Source organism: Propithecus coquereli, unplaced genomic scaffold, assembly GCF_000956105.1.
Source record: "Propithecus coquereli isolate 6110/MARCELLA unplaced genomic scaffold, Pcoq_1.0 Scaffold3, whole genome shotgun sequence".
NCBI lineage: Eukaryota > Metazoa > Chordata > Mammalia > Primates > Indriidae > Propithecus > Propithecus coquereli.
The window spans coordinates 4278935-4293184 of record NW_012148618.1 but is presented as its reverse complement, the minus strand read 5'-3'; the positions used below and the strand labels follow the sequence as shown (position 1 = coordinate 4293184).

At 39.5% G+C, this 14250-nt stretch overlaps 2 protein-coding genes across 3 annotated transcripts in view; one reads left to right on the top strand and one right to left on the bottom strand.

Annotated features, from left to right (window-relative positions):
• Positions 1-6373: 6373 nt before the first annotated feature.
• On the top strand, positions 6374-10505 carry EMC4 (ER membrane protein complex subunit 4). 2 transcript variants are annotated; one of them, XM_012649373.1, is made up of 5 exons: positions 6374-6572; positions 6897-7011; positions 9273-9426; positions 9699-9859; positions 10105-10503. In XM_012649373.1, exons 1-5 carry the CDS (start codon positions 6487-6489, stop codon positions 10138-10140), a joined length of 552 nt encoding a protein of 183 aa, XP_012504827.1. In that variant the 5' UTR covers positions 6374-6486; the 3' UTR covers positions 10141-10503. The 2 variants fall into 2 exon arrangements, with proteins under 2 accessions (XP_012504827.1, XP_012504828.1); XM_012649374.1 differs by lacking the exon at positions 9699-9859 and having other exon boundaries at positions 10105-10505.
• A 2390-nt stretch (positions 10506-12895) lies between these two features.
• Positions 12896-14250, bottom strand: part of SLC12A6 (solute carrier family 12 (potassium/chloride transporter), member 6) — a 35434-nt gene continuing 34079 nt past the window's right edge. The window contains exon 23 of the mRNA XM_012649371.1: positions 12896-13410. Coding sequence (XP_012504825.1) covers positions 13319-13410 — 92 coding nt within the window. The 3' untranslated portion in view covers positions 12896-13318. The remainder of the gene's footprint in view (positions 13411-14250) is intronic.

Here is a 14250-nt window from a genome sequence, read left to right as displayed (position 1 = left end):
CAGACACACTGTAGTGCTGATGGCCTGGTAATCAGAATAGGGTATCTGATAGGTATGATCATGCACAAAACAAGTCTAATCATGCAATTGCTGGTGAGGGATGGGATGAGGTTGGAGGACTGTTCAATTCAACTGGGCTGCATAACAAACAGGCAGAGTGGAGGGAGTTCAGGGTGAGCAGGCAGGAAGGAAGGAAATTAAATGGGCCAGTAGTTAGCAGCGTAGCAATCATCAGAAGCAGGACAATGTCCTTGAGAAGGTGACTTGAAAGAGGAAAGCAGGTCCCTAGCCTCAAGAGATGGGAACACTGGAAAGATTACCAAGACTGGAGTCCCTGAATTCTCCAGGGTATAATCCTTCCTTGCCTCCCTAGCTTCCTTGGTTTATAGCTGCATCGCTCTAATCTCTGCCTCCATTGTCACATAGCCTTCTTCCCTGTGTGTCTATGTGACCTCTCTTCTTCTTATAAAAGGTCTCATAAGTTCCATCTGAATCTTATAAGGAAGCTAGTCATTGTATTTAGGACCCACCATAATCCAGCATGACTTCATCTTAACCAATACATCTGCAAAGACCCTATTTCCAAATAAGGTCAGATTCTGAGGCTCTGGGTGGACATGAATTGAGAGGAGAGGGCACTATTCGACCTACCGTAAGACTCTAGAAATAATTTAATCCACAAATCCTTAGAAGTGTACACTGGTATATTTTACAGGGCCTATTTGAACCTATCAACTTTTAACTGTATAAACTCTGTGGTAAGCAATCCTAATTGTCTGATTCTCCCATAGAACTGTGTCAACAAGTACCCAAGGATGTTCACAGCAACATTTTTTGTAATAGTGAAAAATGGGAACTTGAATGTCTATCAGTTGGAGACTGATTAGATTATCATATGTTGATGCCATGTATACTCTGCAACCTTGAAAAAGAATGAGGTAGATCTGTGTAACAGACATGGAAGACACCCAAGACAGATTAAGTGAAAAAAGCAAGTCAGTGGACAGTGTTTATATATTCGTGTTTACATAATGAGAAATTAAACAACCCTACATATATGTGTATGTTTTAAGGGATGACTTCGTCTTTCAAGTACTAGAAAGTACCTATGGTTTTCCTTCAACTCTTCTGAATCTCATTTCATCTTCATATTATTCTGCTTGGGCTGCCATAGCAAAATACTGGGTGGCTTAAACAACATAAATTTATTTTCTCACAGTTCCAGAGGCAGGGAAATTCAAGATCAAGGTGCTTGGCTGGTTTGGTTCCCTGGTTAGGGCTCTCTTTATGGTTTGCAGATGGCACTTTCTCACTGTGTTCTCACACAGCAGGGGTGGGGATTGGGGTGGGGGTGTGGCAGAGAGCTCATTGGTATCTCTTCTTATAAGAGCACTAATGCTATCAAGAAGGATCCACCAGTGCGGTGGCTCATGCCTGTAATCCTAGCACTCTGGGAGGCAGAGGCGGGAAGATTGTTTGAGCTCAGGAGTTCAAAACCAGCCTGAGCAAGAGCGAGACCCCATCTCTACTAAAAATGGAAAGAAATTAATTGGACAACTAAAAATATATAGAAAAAATTAGCCGGGCATGGTGGCGCATGCCTGTAGTCCCAGCTACTCGGGAGGCTGAGGCAGAAGGATTGCTTGAGCCCAGGAGTTTTAGGTTGCTGTGAGCTAGGATGATGACACGGCACCCTAGCCCAGGCAAAAGAGTGAGACTCTGTCTCAAAAAAAAAAAAAAGAAGGATCCACCCTCGTTACCTCACCTAATCCTAAGTACTTCCCAAAGGCTTTATCTCTGAATACCATCACACTGGGAATTAGAGTTTCATTATATGACTTCTGGGCACACACAAACATTCAGTCCATAACAATCCTCCTTCAGAAGACTTCCATTATAAAACAATGTTTTATAGATGAACTGATTGAGGCTTTTAAAAATTAGCCCAAAGAACCTGGATTGGTCAGTCAGATACTTGATGTAGAGACAGTACAGCCCACTTTCGAGATAGCTAAAATCAATCACCAGAATGCATCGAGAGTAACCAAGCTTGGAGAGACCTGTTAGGCCATTAACGTATCATTATGACTCATGCTATGGTTGTCATTCTTACTCTTTAATGGGACCTGTGGGAATGGCAACCATCCCAGCTTCCTAAGCAAGTGTTAGAGAGAAGCTGCTATAATGGGAACTTGTTAAAAAGTGAATTGCACAACAGCCCTCCTGAAATGAAGAAAAGGTAATTGCTAAGGAAGAATGGTATTACTAACATCTTCTGCCAGCACTATACTACTGTCACCGCTGACCGGCATTTCATGACACTGCAGCCATGAACCAAAAACTGAAAAAAAAACCCTGTAATCTGCACAGAAATGATGCAGTAACCTGACAGTAACTAGTGAGGGGGGATCTTACAAAAAAAAATTTTTTTTCACTAAATGGGTTTGAAATGCAAATAGTCAAAATATAAGAAAAAAGTTTCTTCTTGTTAAGACCCCACTACTGACACAGAATAAATTGTGTCATGGATAAAATGGTTTAAGGTGGGCTTTTTCAAAAGGTAATAATGATAATAGAGTTAAAATAATACAAGTAACTGAGATTTGCAATGGAAGCTCATTTTATTGAAGCTGCAAAGAGTCTCAGGAGCTTTTAGACAATACTGGGCAAACTGGTTGAACCAGGAAGGATTGCGAAATAGAATTATTATAGAGACATTGTGAAATGGTATAAACCAAAAACTTAAGGCATATCTGTAAAAGCTTTCCCCATCCCCCCAGAGGGATCCATTCTTGCAAATCTGCTTGTTTGAATAGGAAATTGCCTTGTTCAGGTTTCAATCCAAATGCAACTGGCCCAGAGAAGAATGGCATGAAATAGCTTCCTTGGCTCCTAGAAAGAGGTGGAAGGTAAAACACAAAAACAAACACAGAAACTGTACAGGTGGTATAAATTATAAAAGTCAAGCAAGGCAATTTATATGAGTTATGTATGGAATCTTGATTTGCCTTTTTATACTTTCCTTAATTAAAATCATATTTGCTCGAAGGCACAAAATAAGGAGAGTTTAATATTTATGTTATAATTTCAGTATTCTCCTCATTTTCCAATTCAGGGTTAGCTTACTGGGAGGCATTCAAGGAGGCTTTCAAAATCTGATTGTTTTCTTAAATTACTTTGTGTAAATTCAAACTTCGTTATTTTAGAGCAACGAAGTTCTTTAGGTCGGCTGTTCTCAATCCTGGCTACATAGCAGAATCACCTGGAGAACCATAAAAAATACTGATGGCCAGGCCCCACTCTAATAAAGGAAATCAGGACCTTTGGAGGTGTGGCCCAGGCACCAGTATTTTTAAAGGCTCTCAAGTTGATTCCCACGTGTACCCAGAACAGAGAACCACTATGCCTCTAGGTGTAGAGTCATGTCAGGTTATAATTAGTAACATTTATATTTTTCTAATTACAAAAGTAGTACCTGCACAATGCAGAAAATTAGGAAAAGTATGGGAAAGCACGAGTTAAAAAATCATCTGAAATCCCATTACTCCTTTATGTGTTTATCATTTGAGTCTTGTTTTTCTGAGTATATATGCATGAAAAGAATAGTATGCAAAGTATGTTCTTTTTTAAAAACAAGTTTAATACATTTTAGAACTGGAAGTTACCCTTAGAGCCCAGAAATCATCTAGTGTCAGTTTCTTGTTTTATAGATGATGAAATTTAGGTCAAGAGAGTCCCCAACTCAAATGAATCAGGTGCTTCATTTGGAGTCAGGATTAGAATCCAGGTTTCCTTGTGGAAGACATTTACAACCTAAAAAATAAAAAAAAAAGGAGAATCTCGGTTTCTCAGGATTATGGAAAATCTTGTAATAGTTTTTTTTCCTTGCAAAATACAATCTGTGCAAAAACTTGAATCTTTAAAAGTTTAATTTCAACTTGTAACTCCATTTCCAAAAAGAATCTATTATTTCTAATGATGTTCTAATAATATTTTTAAAAGAAGTAGTAGAGGTTTATAGGGAGCATCTCTCACCTTTCTTCTGAAGAATTCTAGCATGAATAGAACACTTGCCCACACTGTGTTCTGTGGAATACTGATTCCATTTGATGTTAACAGGTGTGATAAGGCAGAAAAAAAGGTTCCTTACTCAGGTAGATTGGGAAACAAAATTATAGGAGATTCTTTACTGAACCATTTCTCTTGTTTTTTTTATTTATTTTTATTTTTTTTTTATTTCAGCACATTATGGGGGTATAGATGTTTAGGTTACGTATGTTGCCCTTACTCCCCTTCTCCCCCCCATTCTCTTGGTTTTAATCTGTTATAATAATAGCACTGAGAATCTCTGGTGTGTGTGACGAATATAATACACAGAATTTCTCAAATTTATTTAATCATGGAACTGTTCCTCAGCTCAGTGCCAATGTCTTCATTTTTTGGAACAAATTTTAGCAAATAACACTGTTGAGGATTCCTAGGATAAAGGAATAAATGACCTAGAGTGCCATTGAGGCCAAAGTGGCTTTGATTCAGGTTATAGTTTAAAGATTTTTATAGCAAGGAGGGGAGTACTTTAAATCGAAGGCATATATGATTCTGACGACCAACTTAATGTTTTTAAAAGTATTCCTTTAAAATGTATTAAAGCATAACAAGAGTATATTGAAAATTAGACAAAAATTGCATGAAAACCATTACCTAGATACAATGTATATCCTTCTAGTTTTAACATTTTATTTTACATAAGTATAATTATAGTATATTCACACTTTGGTATTTATTTGCTTCCAAGTTAATTTACCCTCATTCACTAAACATTTATTCAGTGCTTTCTATGTTCCAGGCAATAGGCTCTGTAATCAAAGATCATTAACATATAGCTTTTATCTTCAAGGAATTTAGAGTAGGGTATAGAAGTAGAGATAAGTGCACAGGGGATATCAACAAACACAATGCGAGGTGGTGCTATCTGCAGGATTTAGTGCCACAGAGAAGAATGCCCAGTAGGGTCAAGGCCCTAGTAAAGCTTGAGATGAATTGCAAAGGTTCATCAGAGACAATATGGTAAAGGCAAAAAAGTACGAAGAAACAGGAAAGCAATCTATAAGCTGGGTCTGCCTATGATCAGATAGATATACATTTTAAGATGGACTGGAGGGGAAAATGACTTTTCCAATTGTGCCTTGTTCAAAAGTCCACTATGAAGACATCATTTTAAAATCAGAAAACAAAGTGGGAGTGGAAATCTTCAGCCTTTCCAGATCACATCATCTTCAAGCGTCCAAATTCTTTAGTTGGCCAGGGAGGCCCTTTTCAACCTTACCCCCAACCACACTTTCATAGCACTTCCCTCTCCTCAACTCTAGAGCTATATCTAATAACTTGGAGTCAAAGAAATGCAAATTAAAAAATAATATAGTTCCATTTTCAAACTGATAATTTTTAAAAATTATAAAGATGATGAAATGTAAATGGTACCAGTTTTTCAAGCGAGCATTTTAAATAAAAACTTTTTAAAAATGTGCGTATTCTTTGACCTAGCAATTCCATTTCTAGGAATATAACTTAAGGAAATAAGAAAAGACATAATACAAGGATGTTGACAGCAACACTGGTTATAAAAGGAAGGGAAAGGGCAACATACGTAACCTAAACATCTGTACTCCATAATATGCTGAAATAAAAAAAAAAAAAAAAAGGAAGGGAAATTAGGAGACAACTTAAAATGTCCAATAAAAGGCTAAATTATGATAAAGGTATACAACTGAATACAAAAATCCAGTCACCACAAATAACGATGTAGATGTAATGGCATCATTAAGAACACATTAAAAAAAACCCAGAACACATTGCATATGTGGTGGGTACAATTTAATCTTACAATCAGCCTTGAAAGTAGGCAGATTATCTAACTTCTGAATTGTGCATAATGGGGACAGAACTATTTATCTCGCAGGGTTACTTTGCGAATTAAATAAAAAAATTAAAACAATGTTCCTGGAACACAGTGGACATTCAATACTCAGAACCTACTAAATGACCCGCTCAAGGTCACACAGTGCCAAAGCTAGGATTTAAACCCAGGATTTGAATCTCGCGTTCCTGGGAGCGCGTGGGAGGTTAAGAAGCTTTTCTTGGCTTCAGTTCTTAAGGTAAAGTTAGACTTTCCTTCTCCCTCGTAAAGCGCACCTCAGAGATCAGGGAACACACAACCGGCATATTCAGAAAGAGAGGGAGCGCTCAGGAGCCGCCTTAGGAACCTCTCAGGCTTGCCGGTTGCCTGCTTTCCTCTCCTCTTTGCTTTTCCGACTCTAGATACTCACCCTTTAGTACGCAGGACCTCCAGTTTCCGGGGTAGAAGTGACGTCTATATCCAAGCGCCGGAAGTGAGCTTGCAGAGTACGAAGAAGTGCGCCGGTGGGTTTGAAGCCGGAGTGCGCTTTGGAGTGAGAAGCTGTTCGGCTGTAGAAAGCGGCCGACGACATGACGACCCAGGGGGGCCTGGTAGCCAACCGAGGCCGGCGCTTCAAGTGGGCCATTGAGCTGAGCGGGCCTGGAGGAGGCAGCAGGTGAGGCGCCTGGGCGTACCTGGATATCGGAGTCTCCATCCCAGAACTGCCCCGGAGTAATGAGTGGGACCTGGGCCCTTAGGCGCAATTCTTTGAGAAGAATGGGTGGCACACATCATATGGCGGAGGTAGCGGCTTCTCTGCCTTGGAGGTTTCTGTGCTTAAAGGGTGCGTATTTCAGTCCTCCCAATAAGCACAGGACTGACGAACCCACAAGTGGGCTTGTGTATCTGAGCATCTTTACTCCTCTGATTGGTAGAGCAGGAAATGTGGGATATGAAGTGTAGAAGCTTGCACCTTTATTTTCTTGGTTTGGTTCTTTAGGGGCCGAAGTGACCGGGGCAGTGGCCAGGGAGACTCACTTTACCCAGTCGGTTACTTGGACAAGCAAGTGCCTGATACCAGTGTGCAAGAGACAGACCGCATCCTGGTGGAGAAGGTACAGAGGCATAAATGTTATCGTAGTTCTCGGACCAGTCCTGCTTTACACACCCACTGTCATCTCCCAGGCAGCATTACTGTAGATAGCTCTTAACCTGAATATTTGGAAGCTAAACTCCTTGAGATTAGTATTACAGTAGTTTGCATATCAGCTCCAAAAGTGCTTAATAATTTGAACAATAAAAGATGTTTGGAACATAAGGTATGAAAAAGTAAGTTAAAAATGATCTTTTTGGTGGAAACCTTTTATATTCTAATTCCCTTACACCACACATCCAGTCTGTCAGGATATTTTGTTGGCTTTCCCTTCAAAATAGGTCCCAAATCCTGTTGTTTCTTACTGCCTTCACCTGTCATCCTGATCTGAGCCACCATCCCTCACTCAGATTTCTACAGTAGACCAAAAAAAATATTAAATCAATTATTTTGAGGTATAGTTTATGTACAATAAACTGTATTCAGTTAAAGCATAGTTTCCCAAACTCAGCACTGTTGACATTTTGGGCCGGATGCTTAGTGGTGGGGGACTGTACTGTGCACTGTAGAATGTTTAGCAGCATCCCTGGCCTATGCCCATTAGATGCCAATAGTGCCCTTCCCTAGTTGTGACACCAGAAATGTCTCCAACATCACCAGTGTCTCTCAGGAGGCAAATTGCCCTCATTTGAGAACCACTCCTTTAAAGGATACAATCTGATGAGCTTTGACAGTGGTATACCTCCATGAAACCACCACCATCTTGAAAGAGAACATACATTTCATCTCCAAAAGATTTCTCGTGTCCCTCTCTGCAGCAGACTTGTAACTAGTGTAGCTACTTAATTCCTGTAGTCTATTCACAGCACAGCACTTAGAATGGTCCTTTTGAAACATGTCAGATCATTCCTATTCAAAGCTCTCTTTTAGCTCCCCATTCATTCAGCATAAAAGCCAAAGTCTTTTTAGTGTTCTCCATAACTTGGCATTGATCAAGCCCCTTGCATCTTTGACCTCTTCTACCGTTTCCCCTTTTGTTGACCTCACCGTAGTCATAATGGCCTCCTTGGTGCTCCTTAAAGATACCAGACAAGCTTCTGTCTCAGGCTTTTTATACTTGTTCTTCCCTCTTCCTGGAGTGTCCTTTCCCCAGATACCTTCATGACTTGCTCACTCATCTCCCTTAGGTCTCTCAAATGTTAACTTCTTAGTGAAGCCTACCATGGCAATCCCTATCCGATTTACTTACTTTATATTTCTTCGTATCATCCATATTTATAATACAGCTTACTTATTTTGTTTATTGCCCATCTCTGTTATCATTTTTGTAAGTTCCATGAGAGCAGGATTTTATCTGATGTATCTCAATTGTCCAGAACAGTGTTTGGCACTTTCCTTTCACATTTCTTTCCCAGCCTTAATATTACTCAATACTAAATGATTTTTGTTTCATGGAATGCATGTGATTTTCACAAGATGAAAATGACAGCCATTATCAATCCTGGAAAAGTATCATCCTATCATTTTTCATCTTGGTACATCAAAGTGTAATATGAATAATTCATGGGAGTAAGCTATTATTAAAATGGCCTGATTTTTTTATATAACTAGATTTACTTTGTTAATATTTTAAGATTTTCTTCATTTAGATTCATGAGTGATATTGGCCAATGATATTTGAAATGTAGATTCCATAAGAAATTTTAGTGTTTATTTTTCCTGTTTTTTCTTAATTCTTTCCTAGTTTTTTTTTTTTTTTTTTTTTTCCCAAGGCAGAGTCTGGCTCTGTTGCCCGGGCTAGAGTGCTGTGGTGTCAGCCTAGCTCACAGCAACCTCAAACTCCTGGGCTCAAGCAATCCTGCTGCCTCAGCCTCCTGAGTAGCTGGGACTACAGGCATGCGCCACCCATGCCTGGCTAATTTTTTCTCTATATATTTTTAGTTGTCCAGCTAATTTCTATTTTTTTTTAGTAGAGACGGGGTCTCGCTCTTGCTCAGGCTGGTCTCTAACTTCTGAGCTCAAATGATCTGCCTGCCGCAGCCTCCCGGAGTGCTAGGATTACAGGCGTGAGCCACCGCGCCCGGGCCAGGATGCCTTATCTTTAGTAGGAGAGAGAGCCTTCCTGTGGCAACATGGAGAAGGGAAGGGGTGGTGAAATTGAGGCAGCAGCTCAGTCAGAAGCAGGGAATTGTGAATTCTGTTCATTTGACTTTAGCATTAGTGATACCATGTATGTGGGACTGAGGGTAGTGATCAGAGGTTAAAATTTTGTGTTTGTTTTAGCGCTGCTGGGACATTGCCTTGGGTCCCCTCAAACAGATTCCCATGAACCTCTTCATCATGTACATGGCAGGCAATACTATCTCCATCTTCCCTACTATGATGGTGTGTATGATGGCCTGGCGACCCATTCAGGCTCTTATGGCCATTTCAGCCAGTAAGTATTCTTGACATGATCCTTCCTTAATTTTTAAGAATTAAAGGCAAATTCTTAGGCACAGTTTTTGGCTAGAGGGTGTGCAGGGTGGTGGAGGTAATGGTGGTGGCACTGAAGGGAAAATAGTACTTAGAGTTTTCTGTTTGCCTTTAATGGTCATATTTGCTATCTTACTATGGGTCTGTCTATATAATTTTAATGTATTATTGGTTTAATCCATATTGGGGAAAAAAAAGTTGTTTTGGTTTTAACAACTTCTGTTGCCCCAACAGCCTTCAAAATGTTAGAAAGTTCAAGCCAGAAGTTTCTTCAGGGTTTGGTCTATCTTATTGGGAACCTGATGGGTTTGGCTTTGGCTGTTTACAAGTGCCAGTCCATGGGACTGTTGCCTACACATGCATCAGATTGGTTAGCCTTCATTGAGCCTCCTGAGGTAAGGCAAAAGAAAAACTGCATTTTGGGCAGTTATAATGTACAGTGAATAGCTGACCTACTAGAGGGTGGTAAATTAAGGGTTGGTATTAGAGTTTCTTTATTAAGAAATAAGAGCCATTAGGAGTATGGAAATTATTTTTTAAGGAAAGGCAAAACAGATCTTGTGATTAAAGTGTTAAGTAATTGATTCAGGAAGTTATTTTAATACTTATTCACCACTCACTTTACTTTTTCTTCTTTCAGAGAATGGAGTTCAGTGGTGGAGGACTGCTTTTGTGAACCTGAGAAAGCAGCACCTGGTGCCTATGTATTTGGGTTTTATTTATATCCTCCTTTAAGCCCAGTGGCTCCTCATCATACTCTTAAATAATCACTCGTGTTAAAAAACCCAAAAAGCTCTCTTTTCTCCATGGTGAGGAGACAGATCCTGCTAGAAGGACAATGTGCACATTATTACAAACACAAATAAACTGTACCACAACCCCTGACTGAAAATAATGTAGAAAACTTTATTTATGTTTCCAGTACAGAGCAAAACAACAAACAAAACCATAACTCTGTGTAAACAAAAGAATGGTTGCTGCTAAATCAAGAACCGTAGCAGCATCTCCTTTCAATAAATTAAATGGTTGAGAACAATGCTTTAGAAAAAGTTGCACAAGTTTCCCTTAAGTCTACTTTCCTTAATATTTCTCTTCTATTTATACAAGCTATTTTATACATAAAAATTCCACTAGAGACACTTCTGGAAGATGTGAGAAACTAATGCCGGATTCAGATTATACATGATGAAAAAGAAATAAACCAGACAAAAAGAGCACATAAATATGCTTACAGTGTAACTTATTTTAATACCCACAATAAAGGATCTTTAACATGTTTGGGGGAATGAGGATTGGTGGGATCCTTGGGGCCACAGGAATCTGAGGCAACGGAAGATACATAGTGATCTTTCCCCTGCCAAGAGGAACCTGGCACCTGTCAAGTAGATGCCGCAGTTCAAATGTCAGCTTTTAAGATAACTATGGAAGGCAGAGGGCCCAGAGAAGGAGAATGTATATTATTATAACCTGCCCTGGTAAAGTCATAGATAAGACTTAAAAGCTGGATCTTACTCAAAAGGCAGGAGGAGGTCTTTCCTTTCTCTTCCCTCTTGAAAGACAAAGCCCCTTCCCCTAAGGTGCATTCTCTCTCATCAAGTTTTCAGTATTGCTTTATTTGCAGTGATTAAAAGGGACGAGACACTTGGGAAACAAACAGCATAAGCAACACACAGACATGAAATGTTCTAGACAGATGAGTATAAATCTGGTCTAATAACCACTTTTCCATGTAACAGTGATTTTGTGTTTTAGGGACTGAAGTAGTGGCTATATTAATAGCCACTAATTCCTTTATCCCTTTAAAAGATTTTTTTACAGAGCTCCAACCACAAATAGCACTTAAAAACTAACATTATTTTCTGCCCATATTTGTTCTCTATAGAAAAAAATACATCATTTTGGCCAGGAGTGTATGTAAGTATAGGGGAATTCTGGGCAGGCTGACTTTTATAGTATGGGTCTTTAAGATCTTGGGTCCTAGAGGACCTCACCCACTACTGGTATACTCAGCTAAGCAATGGCGTGTTGCAGTGGGAGTTGTAAACAATGCTTCTACCCTCTGTAGGAAGGAGCAGAAAAAGAGACAAGATCCTGTCTGCTTTGCTACCCTAGAGGTTGAAGTACAAACAAAGGGAATAAATCCAAGTGACTCAATTACTTAAGCCATATTGAAGGATTTTCTTCTCTGACCTTAATTTGTGACACATAGGCCAGCTTGCTCCATAGCCTATTTGGGAATCAAAGAAGAACTGCACTATTTGTCATTAATAAAGCAAAATTCAAAAACAACCATGAATACAGTTTCTCTAAATACTTATCCTGTAAAAGAAATGAAGATTTCACATACTTTAAATTACTACTCAGCCACACAGTTTATTTATGCTTATAAGCCAGATGTTTTGTGATCAGTAAATTGGTAGGTAAATAAGCTGAGCTTGCACAAGTTTTCCTTGGCATATTTTGAGCTTTCGGAAACAAAAGTGAAATAGCAGAAGACCGTTGGCTTGGATAATCTTTGTTCAGAGCCAAGTGTCTGCAGTCCAAATGAAGAATAAAATTGAAAGAAAAGGGGGAAATGCTCATACTTTGGGCATTAAGTTGAATGCCTTGTCTTAACTATGGCTTTGGAGATGAGGCCACAGGTTTCTTAGTGGAAGAAAAGTTTCTTGAATCAGGCCAATGCCAATCTGTATGCCACTTTAGTGAAGCAGGTAAGGAGAGTAGCAGCTCAGTAACTTTGGCACTATGGAAAGAATATGGCTCTAGAACTTCCAATTTCATTGCTAGAATCCCCCTTTAAAAGATGGTTCAAAGCTTTTAGGGAAGGATTTTGTCCAGTCTTCCTAGTGTTTGTTCCTTCCAATTTTTTTGACCTGTACCTCCTAACTCAGAAGGCAAAAAAAGAAGGAAAGGAGAACCTATGGTCAATGTGCATCATGACCTATATTTTTTAGATAACAGCTTATATGTTTTGTTCATGTTGCATAGAGAACCACAGACTGTATTTCGGTATATCTTAATAGCTTCCTTGTGGAATTGCCTTAGTTCAGTCATTTGAAAAGAACCTGAAAAAAATAATTTTTACTTTTAAAAAAACAATTTCCATGGTAACATGGCCTGTGTTACAACCACAGAATGGGTTTTGAGTTAAGACAAACAGGTGAAATATACACTGACACAGTATAGATACTTGAATCTGGTATTTTGGGGGACTCTTGTTTTTGAGAAAGAAATAGAGGCTGCAGCCATGTTTCAGGTTTTGTACATTAGTACGCTAATATAAAATTAGAGGAGAGCAGTGGGTAAACTAAAGATAATTAGCTAAAAAATGTTTTCAGTTTGGCTTGCCACAGGTTATCTCCACAGGATAATAGGTCCCCATATTCTTAGCCATGAATTCTTTAGTAAGATGAAGCTGTGTTTCTGGCTGTTACCCCTCTGATGTCATCATTGAACCATGATTTCTGAGACTCATCTCTAATGTTGGATATATACTTGCTTTTTGTCTTCAGTTGAATTTCTAGCATCCCTTTTACCAATTCATTGATTGGCACAGCTTGTTAATTCTACCTTGCCTTCAGTCAGACATGGCTTTTATTTAGGACTTGACCATTGTTTGGATGTTGCGGGAATATTTGCTGCTTCTGTAAAGACTGCACATCATATGGGAGCAAAGAGCAGATCCATTTGTACTCTTTTGCACAAGTACTTGAGGCTCAGCTCATCCAGATTTCAGTGTGACGTGTGTAGAACACAGGCCTCTAGTTGAGCAGCAGTGGTAGTAAAGAGCTGGCACTTCCACGGAGGATGGAGGTCTTTTAGGAAAGGTGAGGCCAGAGTCATTCAGGAAGAGATTACGAATAAATAGTGATCACTTCACTGCCACCACCCCGGACCAGGAGGACTCGCTCTAGTCCCTCGGTGAGCACTTCTAGGAACTCCATATCTTCAGAATTTGTCAAGGAGACAAACAGGCAAAAAGAAGAGCACACATTTACAATCTGGCATCATCATCATCCATTTATCTGATCATAGAGCTACAAAATCAGCATGCTTGTCTTAATTATTATATACTCAGAATCAGAAAAGTGTGAACTTTGGATTCAATTTAACCCTGCGAAGTAATCTAGGGATCTAGTTTTTTTGCATATATAATAAAAGACTGTCTCCCATTTGTTAGATATTTTCTAAATGTTACTTAAAATGGGAAAAGGCTGGGTATGGTGGCTCATGATTTTAATCCCAGCTCTTTGGGAAGCCAAGGTGGGAGGATTTCTTGAGACAAGCCTGGGCAACACAGTGAGACCCGATCTCTAAAAAAAATAAAAATAAAAAATTAGCCAGGTTTGGTTGCACGTGTCTGTCATCCCAGCTACTCAGGAGGCTGAGGTAGGAGGATTGCTTGAGCCTAGGAATTTGAGGCTGCAGGGAGCTATGATCATGCCACTCTAACTCCAGCCTGTGTGACAACAGAGAGAATCTGTTTCAAAAAAAAGAAAAAGGGAGAAGCCACAATGTTATTCTAAATGATAAAATATGACAAAAATGCCAACAAATAATAAGAAAAAGCCACAATAGGGCAGCTTATCAGATTACTAGAGAGAACTCAAGTAATTTCTTTTTTTTTTTTTGAGACAAAGTCTCACTGTGTTGCCCGGGCTAGAGTGCCGTGGCGTCATCCTAGCTCACAGCAACTTCAAACTCCTGGACTCAAGCGATCCTTCTGCCTCAGCCTCCCGAGTAGCTGGGACTACAGGCATGCGCCACCATGCCCGGCTAATTTTTT

What these genes read in the sequence shown, in the direction of transcription:
- EMC4 (XM_012649373.1), top strand. Translation starts at nt 6,487, where the DNA reads ATGACGACCCAGGGGGGCCTGGTAGCCAACCGAGGCCGGCGCTTCAAG. An exon ending in TCTTATGGCCATTTCAGCCA is followed by an intron (nt 9,427 to 9,698) that starts GTAAGTATTCTT and finishes TTGCCCCAACAG; the next exon opens with CCTTCAAAATGTTAGAAAGT. An exon ending in CCTTCATTGAGCCTCCTGAG is followed by an intron (nt 9,860 to 10,104) that starts GTAAGGCAAAAG and finishes TTCTTCTTTCAG; the next exon opens with AGAATGGAGTTCAGTGGTGG.